The 21257-nt window shown below is 33.4% G+C and overlaps 1 protein-coding gene and 2 pseudogenes across 3 annotated transcripts; 1 reads left to right on the top strand and 2 right to left on the bottom strand.

Annotated features, from left to right (window-relative positions):
• The first annotated feature begins 605 nt into the window (after positions 1-605).
• LOC111290526 (rab GTPase-activating protein 22-like) lies at positions 606-4889 on the top strand. Its single transcript, XM_022881872.2, has 5 exons — positions 606-1418; positions 2602-2737; positions 2828-2877; positions 3098-3151; positions 3277-4889. The coding sequence occupies exons 1-5, from the start codon at positions 1270-1272 to the stop codon at positions 4520-4522; spliced, it is 1635 nt and encodes a 544-aa protein (XP_022737607.1). The 5' UTR covers positions 606-1269; the 3' UTR covers positions 4523-4889.
• Positions 4890-10356: 5467 nt separating this feature from the next.
• Positions 10357-12504, bottom strand: LOC111289452 (cytochrome b5-like; annotated as a pseudogene). Its single transcript, XR_016346311.1, has 4 exons — positions 12349-12504; positions 12016-12108; positions 11141-11207; positions 10357-11034 (listed from the first exon to the last, which is right to left on the bottom strand). The product of XR_016346311.1 is annotated as a cytochrome b5-like (transcript).
• Positions 12505-14388: 1884 nt separating this feature from the next.
• On the bottom strand, positions 14389-18660 carry LOC111289451 (metal-nicotianamine transporter YSL3-like; annotated as a pseudogene). The gene is made up of 8 exons (XR_016346310.1): positions 17970-18660; positions 17498-17865; positions 17200-17372; positions 16889-16986; positions 16654-16789; positions 16370-16559; positions 16159-16273; positions 14389-15807 (listed from the first exon to the last, which is right to left on the bottom strand). The product of XR_016346310.1 is annotated as a metal-nicotianamine transporter YSL3-like (transcript).
• Between the last annotated feature and the right edge of the window lie 2597 nt (positions 18661-21257).

Genomic DNA, 21257 nt, shown 5'->3' with positions numbered 1-21257 from the left:
TTGCTTATTATTCACATGCATACACACATGTGATGTGAACAACCGAAAACAAAACTAGTATTTATGAAATATCAATTAGATAAAGCACCCTTTAGTTGTTGTATGGGAGGTTTAGAACTGCATTAAAACCATTTTCAAGGAAAACTTAGTAGTGATAAATATTAAAGAATTTCATTTATATTTTAGAAAAAAAAAAAAAAACTCGCATGTGACTTCATTCAATTAAAAATCAGTGTTCATAGCCACTATTCACATTTTTCAATGTTACAAAATTTTTCTAAATTCTTACATTAATGGAGCAAGATAATTCTCCTTTTTTAGATTTTTAATAAAAGAGAGTAGGTGAGAACAAATTTGGATTGAATGGCAGTGATGGAATTTTATTTCTGAGATCAAAATATGTTGTAAATTTTAATAAAAATATATGTGAAAATTATAAATAATTTATTAAAAATTTTTATAACAAAAATCAAATTTAAAAATCACAAATGAAAAAATTGAAATTCTGGATTTTTACTGGCTCAATCACCTTTTTTTTTTTTTTATTTGTTTTTCAAAAAAGTCAGTAGAAACTCTTAAAAAAGAAAATTAGACCAATACCTGACAAGGCAAGCAAAGCAAAGGAATAAGCGTAGGCGTAGACTCTCTCTCTCTAAAAAGCTATTAAGAGGTAGAGTCTAGAGTGAGACAAAAGAAAATGACTTTGTTTGGCAATTGATTGGGCCAAAGCCAGAGATAGAGAGAGAAGCATAAAAGTGACAAAAAAAAAAAAAAAAAAACGAAACCAAATCAAAGTAGTAGTAGTAGATGAAGAACAAGAAACAGGAGCAGTTGGATTTCAGTTGGGGGGCTCAGCTTTGAGAAAGCAGCCAACAAAAGCCAAAAAAAAAAAAAAATACCTCAGAGAAAGAAGAAGAAGATAAAAGAAAGGAAGGGGCAGCTCGGGCATCTTGGTTTGGGCTTCCTCGACCTTAAAACTCTTCCATGGTACCCTCTGGCAACAACAATCCTACCGGAATCCACAACTTTGGCGGCGGAGTTGGGCGATTCTGGTCGGCTGTGGCGACGCCGCCCTTCAAAATTTCCGTCGCCGTCACCGCCCTCGCCGGCCACGCTCTCTTCGCTGCTATTTTCTACACCAGCACTAGGTAAAAAAAAAAAACAAAAAAATTGATCAATCATTCAATGCTAAACGGTGAAAAAAAATCTCCAAAAACCCTAGTAACGATACGTAGTGAGAGTAGTGTGATAAAAATCAAATTTTAATAGATGAGAGCTCTTAGACGAAGTCAGAGTTCGTCTTCATCTCCAAACTCACCTTCATCGTCATCGTCTTCGTCATCATCGTGGATTCATTTGCGCTCGGTTCTTTTCGTTGTTACTTCTTCTTCACCAGCTTCTTGTTCTTCCTCTGATCGGTGAGTCCTCTTCCTCTTTTCTTATAACACTTGCTCATTTTCATTAATCTGTTGTTAGATTTTCGATTCAGATCCCGATCTCCAATCAAATTTCTTTCCTTTGGTAAAGTTCAAAACCACCTGTTTCCTTGTTTGCTTCACTTCTTCTTTGCTTTCATTTAGATTCTTTCTACTTTTAAATTTTTTTTGTTAATTAGGGTTTTTACGTCTTCTTTATTAGAATTTTCAGTCATCATTGGTCCATTTTTTGCTTGTTTATTTCAAATTCTAATATTTACCTTGCTTTACTTATTTGTTGGATCTGTGTTATTGTGCCTTAGCAATTTTATTTTCGTCGTTGACTAAGTCTACTTTTCAATTGCTTCAATCTGCTCGGATATAGTATTCATTATTATGTTAATCGACTTTTTAAAGTTGCAATATTTGAATATTAACACTCACAATCAAATGAAACAGAGAGATTTTGAAAAGAAAAAAAAAAAAAAACTATTTATGATGTGAAATGAGATTTTTTTTATCCCTTTTTGAATCATCAAATGGAAGTTATCGTTTTGCAAATTGGAATACTAGAGGGAAGCATATGCAGATGAAGAGCCCATTTGTCTCTTCTCTACAAGACAACTAACTGCTAATCGTGTTTTTTACAGTTTAAAAGTTTGAAACTTCTGGGCATTTGATTATACTGATCTTTGATAACCCATGCTTGTTTGAATCATTTTTCAAAAAATGTTTATTAGACAGGTTTATCTGTTCTGATTTGGTGCAAATTTTATATTTAAGTCAAATTCCACAGTTTGACGAACCTCCCAAGCAAAATAGATTTTAGATCTTATTTTTTTCTGGTTGATCCTCATTGGTGTAAGCCAGTACCCTTTGCTCATGAAAGTTGGTGTCTGGCGTAAGCATGATGAGGTAGGAGTAGAAAGCCTAATGATGCTGTGGTGATTTTTGAAACAACCCTACCTCCTTATCTGGCAAACTTAATGATGCTTTTTCTTTCCTTAAACCTCATAAAGGGATGCCTTAGTATCTATAAATTGGTTGCCTTGACTGTTGCTTTGGTGCTAGGATTTTTGCTGTTGAAATTTCTTTGTCTTCCCCTATATGTTTGTAAATCACATTTTTATGATATTATCATTAGCTTCTCATTTTTCATTTGTAAATTTGACCCTTTCTTTTCCAGTGGTCGACTCAAATCACCCTGGTCTCGCCGGAGAAAGAAACATGCCCTTTCACCTCAGCAGTGGAGAAGTTTGTTTACACCTGATGGTAGACTCCGGGATGGTGGAGTCAAGTTCTTGAAGAAAGTTCGCAGTAGAGTGAGTTACTGCTGCAAGTAACCTATTCATTTTCTCTTTTATTTGTTTTCTTGTAATTGAAATGCTTAATCTTGTATGCAACTGATGTAGGGTGTTGATCCAAGTATTACGGCTGAGGTCTGGCCCTTCCTCCTCGGGGTGTAAGTATACTGAACCTATGTTACAATTGTTTTACTGTTGTTGCTGCTGCTTCTATTGTTGTTCTTTTACTCCTCAAGCCAAGACATCATGAAAAGTTTCTACATTTCCATGGAATGATAGTTGTCTGGGGCTTGTGTCCAATGGAGCATCTTAGCTACTCTCAAGCCATGGGTTTCCCATCTCATATCATGACATTCTTTTTCTTTTCCTCTGCAACAGCTATGACTTAAACAGTTCCAAAGAAGAAAGAGATGCTGTTAGAACTCAGAAAAGGTAAACTTGACATTCTCTTCCCCATATTTTGTACTTTGTTATTCCTTTTAGCTATATAAGTTTATTACTACCGAGAATTACCTGTTTGGTTTATTTCTTCACTTTTAGTCAATCTGTTGATGCAGGAAAGAGTATGAAAAACTCCGCAGAAAGTGCCGGCGGCTCCCAAAACACAACACTGGGAGTTTTAAGTTAATTGAAATTGGTGAAACTTGTCAAAATGGAGACAGTGGAAGTCTTATTCAGGAGACAGACACCTGTAGCTCTGAAGATGTGGTTAGTGCCAGAGAATCTCTCTCTAGTGAGGAAAGGAGCCCGGATGCTGAGTTCTCAGATGAACCATCCAGTACATTATTGGAAGGAGATGATAGTTCGAGAAGAATTACAAATGCTAATGTGTCAGCAATGAACAGTGAGTCATCAGACTCTGACTCGTCAGAAGACCCTGAAGTGATTCAGGGTTCCCCCTCTTTGGATGGCAGGGAGGAGAATGATCCTGACGTGTATTCAAAAAGGAATGTTTCTCCCTCAAGCACTGATGGGCAATCAAAACTATGTGCAACTGAAGGTTTTTCCACCTGGCAGCGAATCATTCGTTTGGATGCTGTTCGTGCCAATGCTGAATGGATGCCATACTCTGCTTGTCAGGCTGCAGTATCTGATGGGAGGGCACGCCGTTCGGCTCAGGCTGTTGGGTTAAAGGATTATGATCACCTGGAGCCCTGCAGAATTTTCCATGCTGCACGTTTGGTTGCTATCCTTGAAGCTTATGCACTTTATGACCCTGAAATTGGCTACTGCCAGGGCATGAGTGATCTCCTTTCTCCAATAATTTCAGTCATCCCAGAGGATTATGAGGCTTTCTGGTGTTTTGTAGGTTTCATGAAGAAGGCTCGACATAATTTTAGGCTTGATGAGGTGGGGATCAGGAGGCAACTTAATATTGTTTCCAAGATAATAAAATGTAAGGACTCTCACCTCTACAGGCATTTGGAGAAGCTCCAGGCTGAGGATTGCTTTTTTGTTTATAGGATGGTGGTGGTACTGTTTAGGAGGGAATTGACATTTGAACAGACAATTTGCCTTTGGGAGGTAATATGGGCAGATCAGGCAGCCATTAGAGCTGGGATTGGGAAGTCTGCCTGGAGCAGGATAAGACAAAGGGCACCCCCAACAGATGATTTATTGCTTTATGCAATTGCAGCTTCAGTGTTGCAGAGGAGGAAATTGATCATAGAGAAGTATAGCAGCATGGATGATATTTTAAGGGAGTGCAATAGTATGGCCGGGCAACTTGACGTATGGAAACTCCTAAATGATGCGCATGACTTGGTGGTAACTCTTCATGACAAGATAGAGTCGTCCTTTTGATCATTGCTACATTTTGTCCACTAATTTGATGTTCTCGGGTTCTTTCCTGAATCTGGGTTCTGTGGGTAATTCAGTCTCTTTTTGACGCACCGCTTGAAATGCTGTCTTTGCTGAGTTATATTTGCTTATTTTGCCACTGCTCACTCTCAGGGCTTATTGCAGTGGCAGTAGTTGAAAAATGCTTATTTAGTAGATAAATCTGCATTCTACTGCTCCATATTTTTAGCACACGAGATAGGAAGATATCCTTGATCACTTGTGTGTTGCGAAAGACAGGCAGAGCCCATAATTCCAATCTGTGTACCATATTGCAAAAGAAATATTTAGACTTGATCATGCAATGCCATCATGTCTTTTTCTGGTATAACATGTTTTTTAGCATCTTGCATGAAAATGCTTTTGAAAGATCGAGCACTGCCGACTGCCAAGCTCTTGGCCTTTTGCTTTGACATAGAGGGCTTGCCCGGTTGCCCTTTCTTTGTACCATCATACCTTTGGATTTAGATCGAGCAAAGGCTAGGATTGATGCGTCCCACTTGGTGCTTATGGTGGAACTGTAGACCTATGCTGGAAATCCATGCTGATACCATATTCAAGTTTAAGTTGGCATCAAATCCCATTGTCATTTGATAAGATGAACGAATGCAAATTGCACTTTTTCATGATTTTATCAATATAATAATAAAAGAGATGGAGAGAAGGGGAGGAAACAGCCAATATTGAGACCGTTAGTATGGATTTGGTTCACTAATATATTGGGCCTGAATAGACATACAGAGTCACGTAAAAACAATAAATCATAATAAACTTACAGTAAATAATTAATAATTAATAATTAATAATACATAAAAAAATAAAATATATCAAGATTTATGTGAAAAATTTTTTAATGTAAAGAGAAAAAATTACAAATCATTAAAAAAATCTTTATTATTAAATAATAAATATATAAAATTCTTTTCTAACTAAAATTATAATTAATCAACAATAAAAGAGAAAATTGAATAAAACTCATTAAATAAGTGGCTTAAATACACTCTGAATTTATTCTTAAAGAGCTGCAAATTCGAATTTTATCGTTCAAAATATAGAACATTGAATCATGAACATATTAACAAAATTTCAAATCAATCGAACAATAAATCAACTTGTATTCAATTAGCAACTCTCTCTTCTCCATTCTCTCTCTTTATTTTCTAGTTCTTTCTTTCTTCATTTTGGCGCCACACTTTTTTCTTTTTCATGCCAAAACTAGCCCCCCAATTTTTTATTATATAGGGTTCTTTTTTGGTTAAAAGTCAAAAAGCCCATGGTTTTTTATTAGTCAAAACCAAATGAGACTAGACCTCACGTTCTCAACAATCTCCCACTTTAGCCTCATTAGGAGAAGATTTATCACCATAATAGTGTCATTTAAAACTTATCGTGGCCAATGAACCAATTCTAACTAAATTACTACAGAACTTAAGTTTTTCCTTTGGAAGTGAAGTCAACATATCTATTACATTTTCATTAGTATAAACTTTTTTCAACTAAATCTGTTGCTCCTTAATCATCAAACGTAGCCAATGATATTTAACACCAATATGCTTTTTTTTAGTATAGTACATGGCATTCTTAATCAAATCTAAAGTATTCTAGCTATTACAAAATACGACATACTCTTTTTCATTCAACTTAAAAAAAAAAATATTTCATCCAAAGAATTTCTTTACCTGCTTTAATTATTACAATTTACTCAACTTCTGTAATTGATAGGACAATACACTTCTATAATTTAGACTATCAAAACATAATTTCTCTTGCAAAAGTGAATAAATACCCTGAAATAAATTTTCTATCATCAGTATCACCTGCTATGTCAACATCAGCAAACCCTTCTAAAACTAGTTGTGTAGTTTTATAATTTAAGCACATTTTTTAGGTGCCCTTCAAATATCTAAAAATTTATTTCACTGTTTTTCAGTGAACCTTTTTCATATTAGAAAAATTTGCTCACTATACCAATTACATGAGCAATGTTTTAGTTGTGTGCAAGCCATAAGATACATTAAGAAATCAACTATAAAAGAATAAAAATATTAGATATATCTAGTTACTCTTCTTTAGTCACATGACAAGATTTCTTACTTAAATGAAAATGGTTGATAAATGGAGTGCTAACTAATTTAACATGCTACATGTTAAATCTATTAAGCACCTATTCAGCATACTTTTTCTGTAACAACCACAACTTTTCAACTTTTTTATCCTAGATAATATCCATATCGAGAATTTACTTTGCTAGATCTAAATATTTCATGTCAAAAAACTTAAACAATTGTTCTTTTAACCTATAAACTATACCAATATCTTGTCTTATAATCAACACATCCTTAACATATAATAAGACAATAATAAAGTTACAATTATGAAATTTTCTAACATATTCATAAGGATCCATTACCCTTTTTTTTACAGTTATGACTTACCATAAAAGAATCAAACTTTTTTTAGTACTATTATGGAGCTTGTTTTAAGTCATACAAGCTTTTTTTTTAGTTGTAAACTAAATGCTTTTTTCTTTTCACTTTAAAACCCTCAGACTTATCCATATAAATAAAATTTAAACTTGGATACTTGATTGATAACCTATACTCTCTGATAGATTTCCTAAGTTAAGACTTTACACTATCTGATATTGAAGATAGCTCCTCTTACTCAACACTATTTAGTGGAAAGGATTGCTCACCTTGCTAAACATTCTAAGGTAGAAAGGATAATTTCTCTGGTTCAAAATTGATAACATCTGGCTCATCACTAATATGATTGGCTCATTCATATCCCTAAATTCTGTCTCTTACTCATTTTCACCATCTGTGGCTTTTCTTGACAAAACCTCTGACGGTGTTGAAATATCACACTCAACAATAAGTCATGTAATCTATTCATTCTTTTCAAGGTTTGTTATGGTGTCTTTTTCATGAAAAATCACATCTTTGCTTCTTATTATCTTTTTTTTCATTGAATTCTATACCTTGTAACCAAATTTCTCATCACCATATTCGACAAACACATACTGTGTAGCTTTATTGTCAAGTTTTGACTTCTATTCTTTTGGTACATGCATAAATAATTTACACTTGAAAACCTTCAAGTGAGAGTATGAAGCATTTTTTCTTATTTACGTTCTTTCTAAAATGTCAAACCCTAAAGGCACTAATAGTGATTTGTTAAGCAAATAGCAGGTTGTGTTAACTACTTCACCTTAGAATAGCTTTGACAATTTTGCTATCTTTAGCATAAATTAACTTTGTTTTTATAATGGTGCAATTCATCCGTTCAGTTATACCATTATGCTATGATATTTTAGGTTTTGTCATTTCATGCCTAATCTCATATTTTTAACAATATTTTTCAAAATCTTTAGGTGTGTTTCTCCACCATTAGCAATTTAAATACACTTCAAAAACACCACTGTCATCATTTTCATCATGACATAAAATTTTTAAAAATACTACAATAACTGACTTTTATTTTTTAACATATACATCCAAGTTTTACATGAAGCATCATTAATAAAAGTAACAAAATATTTATTATCACCTAATGACTCAACCTCAATAGGATCACATACATCAAAATAAATCAATTTTAATCTATTTTCTTTTCTTTGAGAACGCTTACGAAAAAAAATTCTACGTTGTTTATCATGTAAATAATGATCACATGAATTGAGAAACATACCTTTGGTCAAGAAAATGAAAAACTACCTTGCTTACTAAAGCACATTCTCAACGGTATTTATCTGGTTGCCGTTCAATTGCATCCATGTCTTGTATATTATGCAGCATAATTTTTTTTTTGCAACTATCATAACTCTTTTGAGAAACTTTCACTGCTTTCTTTTGTTGATTCTCAAATTTTTCCTTATGAAGAACTTTCATCACAAGCAAATTGATTCTAATATCCGAAATGTGTCAACATCTCTTAAATCAACATGCAACCCGTACTAGTTTGTATAACAATATCATTGATCCCAACAATCTGTGACATACTCTTGTTTTTCATTTTGATGCAACCAAAATCTCTTACTTTATAAGTTGTAAACAACTTATTCTTAGGAAAACAATGATATGTCACTTATGTATCAACTATCCATTTAATGTTAGGATCACCAACATGATTGCAATCTCTATGTATATAAATCAAAGTAATTGAATCATTATCTGAATCACCGTCATAACATTGTCATCATTTGAACTTTTATCTTTCTAATTTTTTGCTCTTACTTTAAGATTTTGCAGTTTCACTTTACATAACTGAGTTTACTCCAATGGTAGCACTTCACTTCATCTCTAGACTTAGATTCATGTTTAGACTTACTATGACCTTTCAAATTCTTACCTCTATCGATGTTTCTACCTTTATTTTCTATGACAAGAGCTTGATTCCCAAAATTTGAATCTTTTCATCCTATTTCTTTGTTAAACATACTATCTTTTACCATCTCCAATATCATCTTGTAGTCAGGAGTTAAATTAAGAACAATCATAATTAGAGTATTTCAGTTGTCTGGTAATAAACCTAAAAAAAATAATGCTTTTATTTCATCATCCATTTTAAGCTCCATAGTAGTCATCCGATTGAATATATCTTGAAAATTATTCAAATGCTCTGTAATCGATTGTCCATCTCTATACTGTAAAATTGCAAGCTTTTTAACAAACATAAAGTTATTTATGTCTGTCTTTCTTCAGACAATACTGTTAATTTTTTTCAAATAATATGAGCATTTATCTCTTGTGTTACATGATAAAACACACCGATACCAACCTATTTTCTAATTGTGACCAACGTTTTTTTTACCTAACTTATTCCAGCTTTTATCTTTCATATCTGTTAACTTAGCCAAATCATCCAATACCAACTCATATAAATCTTTACAGTATAAATGATCTTCTATCATAGGCTTTTAAATTGAATAATTTGATATTATCAATTTTATCATAAAACCTATATCACCTTTCATGATCTGAAACAGAATTTACTTCTATCTTGAATTGTTATTATATCAATATCTCAAAAATAATTAGTACTGTGATACCGCATGTTGAGTCTGAAGCAACAAACACAATAATGTAAAAGCAATATATTGTAATAAACCCACAGTAAATAGACAATAATCAATAATTAACAATGTAAGAAAAATAAAACACACTAAAATTTACATGAAAAATCTTTCAATGTAGAGAAAAAAATTATAGACTACTGAAAAAATCTTTACTATCAAATAATGGATATACAAAATTTTCCTCTAACTAAAACTAAAACAAATCAACAACTAAACAAAACAATTGAAAAAATCTCATCAAATAGGTGACTCAACAAATATATCATAATTTGTTCTTAAAAAACTTCAAACCCGATTTTACCGTTCAAAATGTAAAACACTAAATCATGAATACTGAAAAAATTTTAACTCAATCAAATTACAAATCAACCTTCATTCAACTAACAGCTCTTTTTTTTTTTTTTTTTTTTTTTCATTCTCTCTTTCTTTTTCGGTTCTTTCTTCTTTTCGGCATCACACTGTTTCTTTTCCATGCGAAAACCAAATCGGGTCGCACCCATCTTTTTATCATATAGGGCTCTTTCTTAGTTAAAAGTCAAAAAGCCCATAGTCTTTCGTTGGTCAAAACCAAACGGGGTTGGACCGCACGTTCTCGACAAAAAATTCTGTGATACACCTCCTCCCTTGTCCCTCGGTGAGAAAGCCCTTTAGTAGTCTTTAAAATGGCAGAAACTTGTGTGTTAGATCATTGCCATTCCAGCTGGGAAACGAAAAAGGAATATAACACAAAGGAATAAAAACATGCTCCTGCTTTTAATTCCCAACAAATTTACACATTGTCTTGTCTCAATGCAGACATAAATGGGCGTTAAAGATGCTCAATAAAGCATTGTCTTCGACAATGGACTATACTATAAACCAGTATTCAGTTTGACACAAACGCCAAAAGAGGAAATTAAACAAACAACTAACCGATGACACCATCAATTCACCCCTCAAAACGAGTAAACTCCAGTGTAGTAATAAACTATGGGAGCTCAAAGTTACTCAGTATAGTATTAATGGACCACATTATGAACCAGTATGCAGCTTGACACACAAAAACTAAAAGGAAATTAAACAAAAGATGCGACTGCCCTTTTCAACTAATAGATGACACCACCAATTGACCCCTCAAAACGGGTAAACTCCTGTGTGTAGTAATAAGCTACTCTTTCTTAGTGTATTGAAAGTACTGCAATAGCCAAGCCCAGAATCAAGAGGGGTACAAGAAATTGTAGGATCTTAATGACAAACTCAGGGGTTGTATCGGGGTTGACAGGAGTTTGCTGTGGTGGGATGTAGGTGTGCTTAGTCGGAACAGCTTTGGAATCAATCTCTCCAATGTGGTATTTTTCCATCATTTCTCTTGCGGAATCACTGTGGCCCACATCTTCAAAATCATTTGTGGCATTCTTCCCTGATAAAACAGCGGAAAATATTCATGATCTAACTATCAAATCAGGCTTAATTCAATAAAATTAATTAAAGAACCAAATACAAAATATATTGTTAAAAAAAATTACCAGTTGATGACAGCAAAACTTCACTGCCTCCAGGATGATCATCCATGAATGGAGTTACATCATATACCTATATAGAGGGAAATCTCAATTATATCCAATAGCATAATACAAAATTTAACTCCAAATATCTTGTTCTTGTCATATTTGTCAGTGACTTTTAAACATCAAAGAAGATACACATGTGATCTAGCGTAGACAATTAAACGCAGCATTATATATGTGATGATAGATGAGAGTAGACGTTGTCACATATAATAAGTAAACTACCAAAGTTTACTATTCTCCACTCAGAAATTTCTTTCGACCGAAAACATCCAAATCTATCTGACAAGAATAACCATATTAGTGGCATCAAGAGTTGCAGAAACACACACTAAAATTAAGAGATTCATTAATATACTAATCCAATATCTGAAAAGATAAAAAGTTCAGGCCAAAAAAAAGTTAAATATCAAGGCTCACCTACCATGAACATGAATATATTATCAGCCCCTTAATTCTCTACCCCTCTATCATCGCCCCCCCCCCCCCCCCCCCCTGCCCACTCTCTCTTTTCTCCTTTCATTTTTGGTTTTCCTGGGTCCCCTATTTTGAAGAATAACCAACAGGTAAGAAACTAGACTCATAAATCTAGAAATTAAATCATCCAACATAGCTGACTATGCAAAACAAATTTGAATAATCATTCACACAGAAAGTTCCAGTTTTAACTGTCCAATAGGAAACTTACGGTTGAAAGATGAACTATGCTCACAATTCATCAGCAATCAATAATCACCAAAATAAGCATAGTTTAAAATAGAAAAAGCAATTATACAATTCTGAATAGAAAGACCAGAAACCCTAATCAAATAAAACAGAGAGAAAGACCTGACCTTCCCAGAAATAATCAGCCAACAATCATTGGTTTTGTTGTGCTTAGCAACCTCTTCGAAAGTGTGCATCTTTGAATATGAAGCCATTTTTCACTACAACCAATCACAGAAAGCAACAAAATTTTAAAACCCCACCACCAATTACAAGTAAAGCCTTAACATTCGAAGCTATGAGAGATATGAAATACCCAGAAAGAAAGCTACAAACCCGAATACTCAGAAGAAAACAAAAGCCTTGTAAAATCAAAATTCCAAAAGCCTACAAATATATACTTGCAAAGAAAAAGCTAGAGAATTTACGATGAAACAAAGAGAGGAATCTGATTGAATTACGGGGGCTTGCTTTGAGAGATTGGAAAAAGGCTTTAGCTTTGGTTGCTTCTGAGAATATTATCTCCGCTTTTTCCTCAACAAGACAGCGCCAAGTGCCAACTCAAACAATATGAGGATCTTCACTTCTACTTATGTTTGCGAGGTGTCCGAATGATGATTGCCAAAATATCCATCAAACTCTTCAAATTTACGGAGCTAACCTCGAATGGGGTGCCGTTCAATGAGGTAGTTTTGTCTCTTCAAGAATTATAAACGTAGTGGTTTATTTTTCAAATTAGTCCTACCCTCCCACTGAAGTCTGATTGGTGTTGGCTAAAATAATAAAAAAAAAAGTTTTTGAATTTTATAATTTTATTTAAATAAATTTTTTTTATATTTTTATTATATTTAAATAAAATTTTAATTTTTAATTATATTTAAATAAGTTTTTAACTTTTAAATTGTATTAAAATAAAATTTTTAAAATAAAATTTTATTTTAATAAAAGATCAAAATATAAAAACTTATTTGAATATCATAAAAATTTAAAAATTTATTTAAAAAATAAAATAATTTAAGAAAATTTTTATAATATTTTAGTTTTTGATGTTTCACGTTTGTCTTTAATTCTTTTATTTGACCGAAAAATTTTAAGAAGCAAAAAGTCTCTTTCGATTTCAATTTTTAATAGTTGCTATTATTGAATTTTACATAAATGTGAAGTCATGTTTTTGACCATTTGTATTTTACTTTTATTTAATCGTGAATGAGGCCGCGAGCATCTAAATTTTGTATATATTTAAATTTAATAATTTAATAATTTATATCATATTTATTTTATATTAAATATTTATAAAATATAAAAATTATTATATTAATACATTAAATATAAAATATTTTTTAATTTTATTAAATTCATATATAATTTTTATTAAAATTTTAAAATGTGTTGGATTCTTGTTGTATTTAACAAAGACGGTAACGGTATTAATAAAGAAAAGATAAAAGAGTATAAAATATGTGATTTTGGTAAAGAAATTTGTAGGGGATAAAGCTGTACTTATCAAACACGTACCCCAATTCCATATTGGTGGCTATTGAAAATATTTCATTTAAAAAATAATCCCACACCAACCAATGTAAGACTTGAACGGCAGTTCCAAAATTTCTTATCCATGCTGCTTTTTTTGTCTTTATGGTAATCTGATTGGAAAACCAGGTAGACTAGTCCAATAAACGCTGTGCTCCTCTGAATTTTTCACAAGTTGGACTTCGGCTGTTTCATTATGCACAAAACTAGCTGATTGGTATGCAATTTCCTACTTTTTTTTTTTTATAAAGTAGTCTTTTTCTTTTTTGGGTATTTAAACATCCATGATCAGTCCTAGCCCACGAGGCTTTTGTGCTCTAATCCTATGTTTGGATTGGGGGAAAGGAACGGAGAGGTGAGGAGTAACATTGTGCTGGTAGACTTACGGGATCACTGAACATATTTGATCCGTTCCCAACACGTCTTTCTGCCCATCACAACTAATTTCTATCTGTTAAATGTTAATGGACACATCTAATCTAAGCATGCAAACTGACCAGGGAAGATATACCTCAGCAACAGCTAAAAGCTTTGATAATGTAATTACGTCACCGTCAAACTCATGTCAAGTTCGAGTTTGAATACCTTCAATGGTTAAGCGAGTTTAGTTCTATATACAAGCTTAATTCAAGTTTGATTATTTTTCAACATTGGGTTGAAATTTGAAAAATAAAATTCAATAGAATTCCAATCAAGTTCCAGTCTAAGGTTTGTTGCCAAGCTGATCCCATCGATGAGGAAATCTTTTATTCGTCCATGGTTGAATCATCCCTTACTAAATGGTGCACAAAACTGTGATCTATCTTTTTGTTGAATGTCAAGTTCATGAGAAGATTATAAGCTTTCTATTGATTCTCAGCAACGTCCAAGAAAGTTCATTCCCCTGATAGTACACTTGCAGCATTGTTTCCTTTGCTAACAGTTTCTGGCTATGTTGCTGTAATCCACATTCTGATAGCAACAAAAAAAAAAAGAAAAAAAGAAAGAAAGAGATGTTCATGGCTTCATGTGTAATGTGAAATATACAATTTGGTCTCATACATATACAGACCTTATAAATATAAATAAGCAAAAAAAAATGTCCACATATTTTGAAGCATGAACAAGAAGAGAAAAGTATTAAAGCTTTAGGAAGACTATGTTTATTCTTCACCCAAACTGATTTCTTATTACACAACCTTTTCACATACTGATATACATCAGAACTACCCAACTTTTCCTGTCACTTCAAGCTCATATAAAGTATGTTACTTTGGAGCAGCTTAAATAGATATACATACATACATATATATATATATATATATATGTTGCCTCTTACCCTATTGCTGGAAAGCACAGCTTGTGTATCGAACACCATACTCTGGTCTGTCATCATTTTGCAGGTTCCAACTACAAAACTAGTCTGTGTTAAATGTCACTAACAAAGCCTCTGCACTCTACCTTTTCTCTGTCCTCATAACATAGTCTATGTCGATGAGACGTTCATGCAGATTGGAGGACGAACCTTAAGCAAAGCAAGAATAGACAAAGGAAGAAGCCACAACCCATCTCCACATATCAAGCCAGAAGCAACAGCGGGAACCATCAAACCTGCCTTCTTGCCATTTAGCTTGTGCCATGCAAACACAACCAAACTTCCCACACACATATCAATTGCAAAATAAGCACCAACAAGGAAGGGCACAGCCATAGCCATTAGAAGGGGAATCCATTTCCCGATATTCTTGGGAGTAAAATCTCTAAACAAGTTGGCTGCTATGGCAAAGAAAAAAACCCACAACAGAGCTGCAAACAATGCTGGGGAAGCGCAGAGAAGCCTTGAACACCTAGAATTGCCATATTTCGATAAACGAGGGCATATGGGGCTTTGTATTCACTATCAGGGTTCCCCACATCAAAAGCTTTATAGAAGAGAAAGAATGTAAGCGGAGCTACAACACAGCCAATGGCTATTCCAATTGCCTGGCTGAGAAGCATGGATCTTGGAGAAGAGAGAATTAGATGCCCAGCCTTAAGATCATGCATCAAATCAGAAGAGATAGAAACAATGGACTTAATAAGACCACAGCCCACAAGTCCTGCAACCACACCATTTTCCTTTCCTGATAAGGCAGCAAGCACAAAGAGAGCTACTTTTCCATAATTATAGGCCATGTTCATGTCAGTAAGACCAGCACCATAAGCATTACAGAAGCTTAGAAAGGGTGCAAGAATGTAAGCAACGAGTACATAGTACCATTTCAACTCAGGGAACATCAGAGGGATCACAATAATGGAAATGATAGAAAAAATGGTGCACCCTGCACATGCTACCCAAATAGGAATGCTCTCTCTAATGAATAGTTCATTTCATTGAAGATCGTACAGATTCTGCTTTTGGTTATCAGAAACTGCATTACAAGCAAAGGAAGTTAGTAAAGTTGTTATTCTCCAAGGACAGCAATATACAGAAAGGAGTCTGAAAAGTTTTTATTCTCCAAGGATCTATGAGACCATGGTGACTCATATCCGGTTAGCACTTCCAAAATCAAAATGAACAACATTGCAGAATGTCAAATCATGATAAAAGAGGGCAGTCCCCCCACTTCTCCATTTGAATTGCTTAAGTACCTCTTGTAAAATGAAATCAGCCTAGTTCCATAGGAAATGGCAGCTATAACTAGCGAGTAGAAAATTAAGTAAGTGCTAAGCTGGACAAGAGCTAAAGAAATAAATGGCATTTTATGAAGTTGCTGTCTTACATGTTTTAAGGTTGCTATATTTCACTCTGGTACGAATGTTTCCTGCAGTCAAAAATAGTATCTTCAGAAAATTGTAGAGTCCATCCCCCAGGATTAGAGCAATAGAAATAAAAACCTGCACGATGAATGGAAAATAGTGAGAAATAAGTATGAATGTTGGTGCCAAGATATTATTAAGGGAGAAGCTGCTAAATAAAATGTCTCTGCAGACCTTGTAACCATTTAGACTCTTCATACTGCTTTCTGGTAACGTTGCAGGGAACCACTCTCCCTTGAGCCCACCTATTAGTGGCCACATTACTCCCCAAGAAAGCACCGCTCCAAGAAGCAAAGATAAGTTTACTAGATGAGAACAGATCATTCCTGCACCTATGTAAGTCATGCTGAAATCAAAGTAAAATCTGCAAAAATGAATTTCGCTACTTAAAGAATATGGCAAGATATATGTAAGTGGAAAGGTGAGCACAGAGAGAAGGGAAAATCTAGAGCACGCACGAGTTGTGCCATGCTTTCAAACCAAATGTAGGAAATTGAGCAAATCCACATCCATCTCCACCTGCATAAAACCACTGGAAGAAAGCCCAGAGGAAACTTAAGTGAAAAGAATTTCAGAAACCCGTGAACCTGCTTCCTGCAAGGTGAATCATTACATAATTGAGTTAAGCCACACTTACAAACTGTTTTGGTGCTTAATTTGAAAGGAAAGAATTCAGAATTGGTAGATTCATACTCAGCTATTTTGTCTCCTTTAGGAGTGTGAAACCCGTTTATCAGAACAGCGGTAGCAGTTCCACTTGGGTAAGCTAATTTGTAGTCAATTATCATGATCTGACAGAACAAAAATCGCATGACACCATTATAGCAAGTTCCGAAAAGGAAATCATCATTGACTGTTAAGATTATATATAATGATCTTAATTGTTAAGAACCGGATTACCACCAAAGACTCAATGAAATCGCTACAAATGAATCTATCATCAATTTATCTTGGAATTACACTGAATATCAGGAAAGGAAAATAGAAGAAATTAATAGACATACCTTTCTTAGAGGAACCAATGCCAAAAGACCAACAAAGCAGCTCACAAAGAGAAAACCGATCATCCAACCAATCCCAGGTTCCTTGATGCTCCCAGGATTATTACCTTCTGGATCAACGCCTGCTTGCTCATATGTTTTCCTGTTTAAACCCAATAGATAAGACCCAAAGCCACCTGCATTCAATAATTGAAAAGACAAAACAGGTGAAATGGTGTCCAATTATTAATCAATAAAATTGACCGAAAATGAAGAAAAACTGGTTGCAGACAACAAATTAACTTGATAAGAGAACACAAACCTCCAACAGCAATACTATAACAAGCAACCGCACAGGTCTGAATTGTAGTATTCTCTTGTCGAGTAAATGGAGTTGAAACAACTCCAGCCTTTTGAAGCAGCTTAGTCCATGACCTTATAAATAAAAAGGCAAGAAGAGCAGCCGAGACATTGAGATTGGGAACTAGCCCGGTTGTGAGGTTGAGCTTCATGACTATCATACTGTATATGATACCAATAAGAAGGCTAGCAACGAGTCCTCGAATGGTAATCTGTTTCATCCAGGGAGCAATTCTCTTCAGCTCCTCCTGCTCATTATTCATCTCTTCTAAATCTTGTCTCTCAATCTCCTTCATCTCTTCCGTGTTCATGGATTGATAAAATCTGGTTCTGGCTACTCCAATTAATCATCACAAAAATCTCATTTTCAGTTCCAGTTCAAAGAGAAAACAAATATTACAATGAAACTACGTGGACAACTTAAAAATTATTACCTCAGTGATCAGCTTTTTCTTCTTGCTTGCTTCTGGTTTTGCTATGGTTAAGCAAAGACCAGACCTTGGAAAAACTTACACGGCTCAAAATACTCAACTCATTTCTCAGGTTATGGAGAGTTGACGAGCAAAACGCTCCAAATACAAGGTATCGCAAATATCTAAGTTGAGTGTTTCAGTTCACTGTGGACCGAGGCAGCGGTAATGAACACCCCAAAATGACCACGAGCAAACCACAAGATCCAGAAAAGGCCAATGCAGTACTTAAATTCAATTGAATACGATATCACTAGGGCATTAAATTCCGCACCTGAACCAAGATAACCCCAAAATCCTCAAAAGCTTATCGAAAAATCAGCAATTTAAGACTTTGCGATTTGGCCAAAAATTGCTGTCTTATATCAAAGGTAACCACAGCTTACAAACGGCAACAAAAAATTAAAGTAGCAAGAGTGGCCTTAACGCATTTCAACATGCTTTGCAACTTAAAGTGCAAAGTAATACAAACATGCAGTTCATTCATCAACCATTGACCCCCAATACATTTCAACAAATGTTTGGCCATAAATTTTGATCCTTTACGTTGAATCCCATCTAAGTTACAATTTACAAAGAGAAAAAGAGTGGGATAGAGATTGAAATGCAAGTCTTTTTAAAGAGATTCAATGGAACTTGTTCGACTTCTTTGGATTGAGAACGGCTTTTACTGGCAAAATTAAGGCGTGTGGCTTTAACTTGGCACATTCAATAAATGCAATACAAAAAACAAAAGTGTCAAAATCAATCAGAAATGCAAAAACAATGGCGTGGCCTACGACGTCAATGTCTCTGACGAATGGACGGACTCCTTTGTGATAACATGTTTTACTATCGAGCGTGCTTATTACGCGCTCTCTGGAGAAGTGGGCTTGCCATGGAACAACTCAAGGTTGAACCCCCAGTCCCATGTTCTCAGATTTAATTTTGCAAGATTGGGATCGTAAAAGGATTTGAGTGTCAGTAAAATTTTTGGCTTAAAGAGTTCTAATTAGAGGATTAAATTAAATAGAAAATTATTAAAAATGATATGTTGATTGGGATAAATTTTAAAAGAAAAAAAAAAGTAATGCAATAAAACTGAAGATGTAAAAAAAGTAAGGAAGAATAAATGAAAAAAAAGTAAGGAAGAATAAAGAATGTTTAAGGGATTGGGACACCTTGTTTGTCAGTTGGACACGTGTCTTTCCTTGGAGTCGCTGGATGTGGAGTATCCATCATTTGTCCATTGATTCACTCACCATCACTCAACCTTTTTTAGGGACGGCAATCAAGTCCGTTTCCAAAAGATTTTGGCCCAATCTGATCTTATAGGGTCGGATTTTTTTTTGAATTTTGTGTTTCGGATCGAGGTCGGATCAGATAAATTTAGGTAATAGTCGGGTTCGAATATGCTTAAAACTCGATCCTATCCGACCCGATATTATTAAAAAATTAGTTTTTAATTAATTAATTAATTATATATATTTATATAATGATATTTTTAAATATTTATATTTAAAAAATAATATTTTATATTTTAAAAAATAATATTTTATTAATTCAGGTCAGGTCGGGTACGATTTACATATTGTCGGATCGGATCGGGTTCGTGTATTAAAATAATTCGGGTCGGATCGGGGTCGGATTTGATGAGCATAAAATCGGGTCGGGTTCGGGGCGAGCAAAACCCGCCCCGAACCCGACCCGATGCCATCCCTAACCTTTTTCCTTTTTCTCTTCTTCCTTTCCACATTTCAATTAATATTTAATTTAGTAATAATTTTAATTCAAGAAAGATTTTTATATTAGTACCACATTTTTTTTATTTTTTAATATATTATGAATTATTCTAATTATTTAAATTAAAAATTCGCCTTTGTGTATCAACTGATTGATAATTATTGATTTTTTTTAAAAATTATTTTATTTTTTACTAATGAAATATTTAAATTTTACAAACAAAATTAATAAAATAACACACAATATTTAAAATATATTTAAAAAAATAATCAAAAAAATAAAACATATATCGATTATATTTTATTTATATAAATGAAAAAAATTACTAATTTACAACTTACATTAAAAACTATCACAATATGTGTTGAACGGACAGTTAAGCAATGTAAAAAAAAAATTAAAAATTAATTTGAAAAAAAAATCTATATCATATTTTTCGTTTTTAGTTTCTTTTGCTTTTTTTTTTCTTTTATTTCTTAAAAAAATCCTTAAAACACAACAAAATTCATTCAAACATTTTTCCCAAAAAAACTGAGCATCGCCATCTCCCACCATGTTGCCGTCATCTTTAGTCATTGAAAATCTCCTAAAAAATGATTAAAAAAAAAATCCCCTTTGCCTCTTTATTTACTTTCAACTTCCTTTTTGCATGAAATTGCCCCAAAACTCCTAAATTTAAATGAAATCCCTCAATTAAAAAAAATAAAAATCTTTTTTTTGTGTGTTTTTTGTTATGTTGGTTCCCTATTCCAAGGAATGTGTTTACTAATTTGTCTTTTTTTTTGTTTCCAATAGGCTAGAAAGATTTTTTTTTTCTATGTTTTGACAGAAGTTCTCTCATTTTTATGACAGAGTTTTCTTTGATTACAACTTTTGGTTTTTCTTTTTTTGTACAGTTATTCACTATTGCATCTTTTTTATTCTTGGATTAGGTGAGTTTTTGGATTTCTTTTTTTTCCTATTTTAAGATTATGGATTATTTTTTTGTATTTTTATAACTTTAATTTTTTTAGGTTGAGGTGTTTAGATCTTTTAGGCAAATAGGACATGCCATATTTTGGATTTATTATTTCCATTTATGGTTTATGATTTCATACATTAGTTTCTTTGCATGCGTTTATGGAGTTTTTCATTTGCATGTGTTAAGTGTTATTTTTCTAAGTATTTGTTTTCATCTTTGGGTTGGTTTATTTTTTATGCCTAGTGCTTTTTCTTTTTTCAGTAATGCTCAGTGCTGGTTTTTTTTTTTTTTTTTGGAGTGCCTTTTATTTGTTGGTGAAGTTTTGGAATATGGATTGCGAATTAGCAAAATTGGTATTTAGTTTTTAATTTTATCTTTATTTTGTGGATATAATGTTTGGTAATTAAGCAAAGACCATTGTTTGTTCAGGTATTGAAAGATGAAAGACCAAAGTCTCTATATTTGGGATTAACGCTTGCGTTGACCAAGTCTTTTCTATATGGAAGTCTCCGTCTAGGCCTGTATGAACCATCAAAATATGCTTGTGAATGGGCATTTGATTCCACCAA

The sequence above is a fragment of the Durio zibethinus genome, chromosome 11 (genome assembly GCF_047325235.1).
Source record: "Durio zibethinus cultivar Kanyao isolate XHJ-2024 chromosome 11, ASM4732523v1, whole genome shotgun sequence".
NCBI classification, from domain to species: domain Eukaryota; kingdom Viridiplantae; phylum Streptophyta; class Magnoliopsida; order Malvales; family Malvaceae; genus Durio; species Durio zibethinus.
The sequence above is the reverse complement of the archived record's forward strand: the minus strand, read 5'-3'. Positions and strand labels throughout refer to the sequence as shown.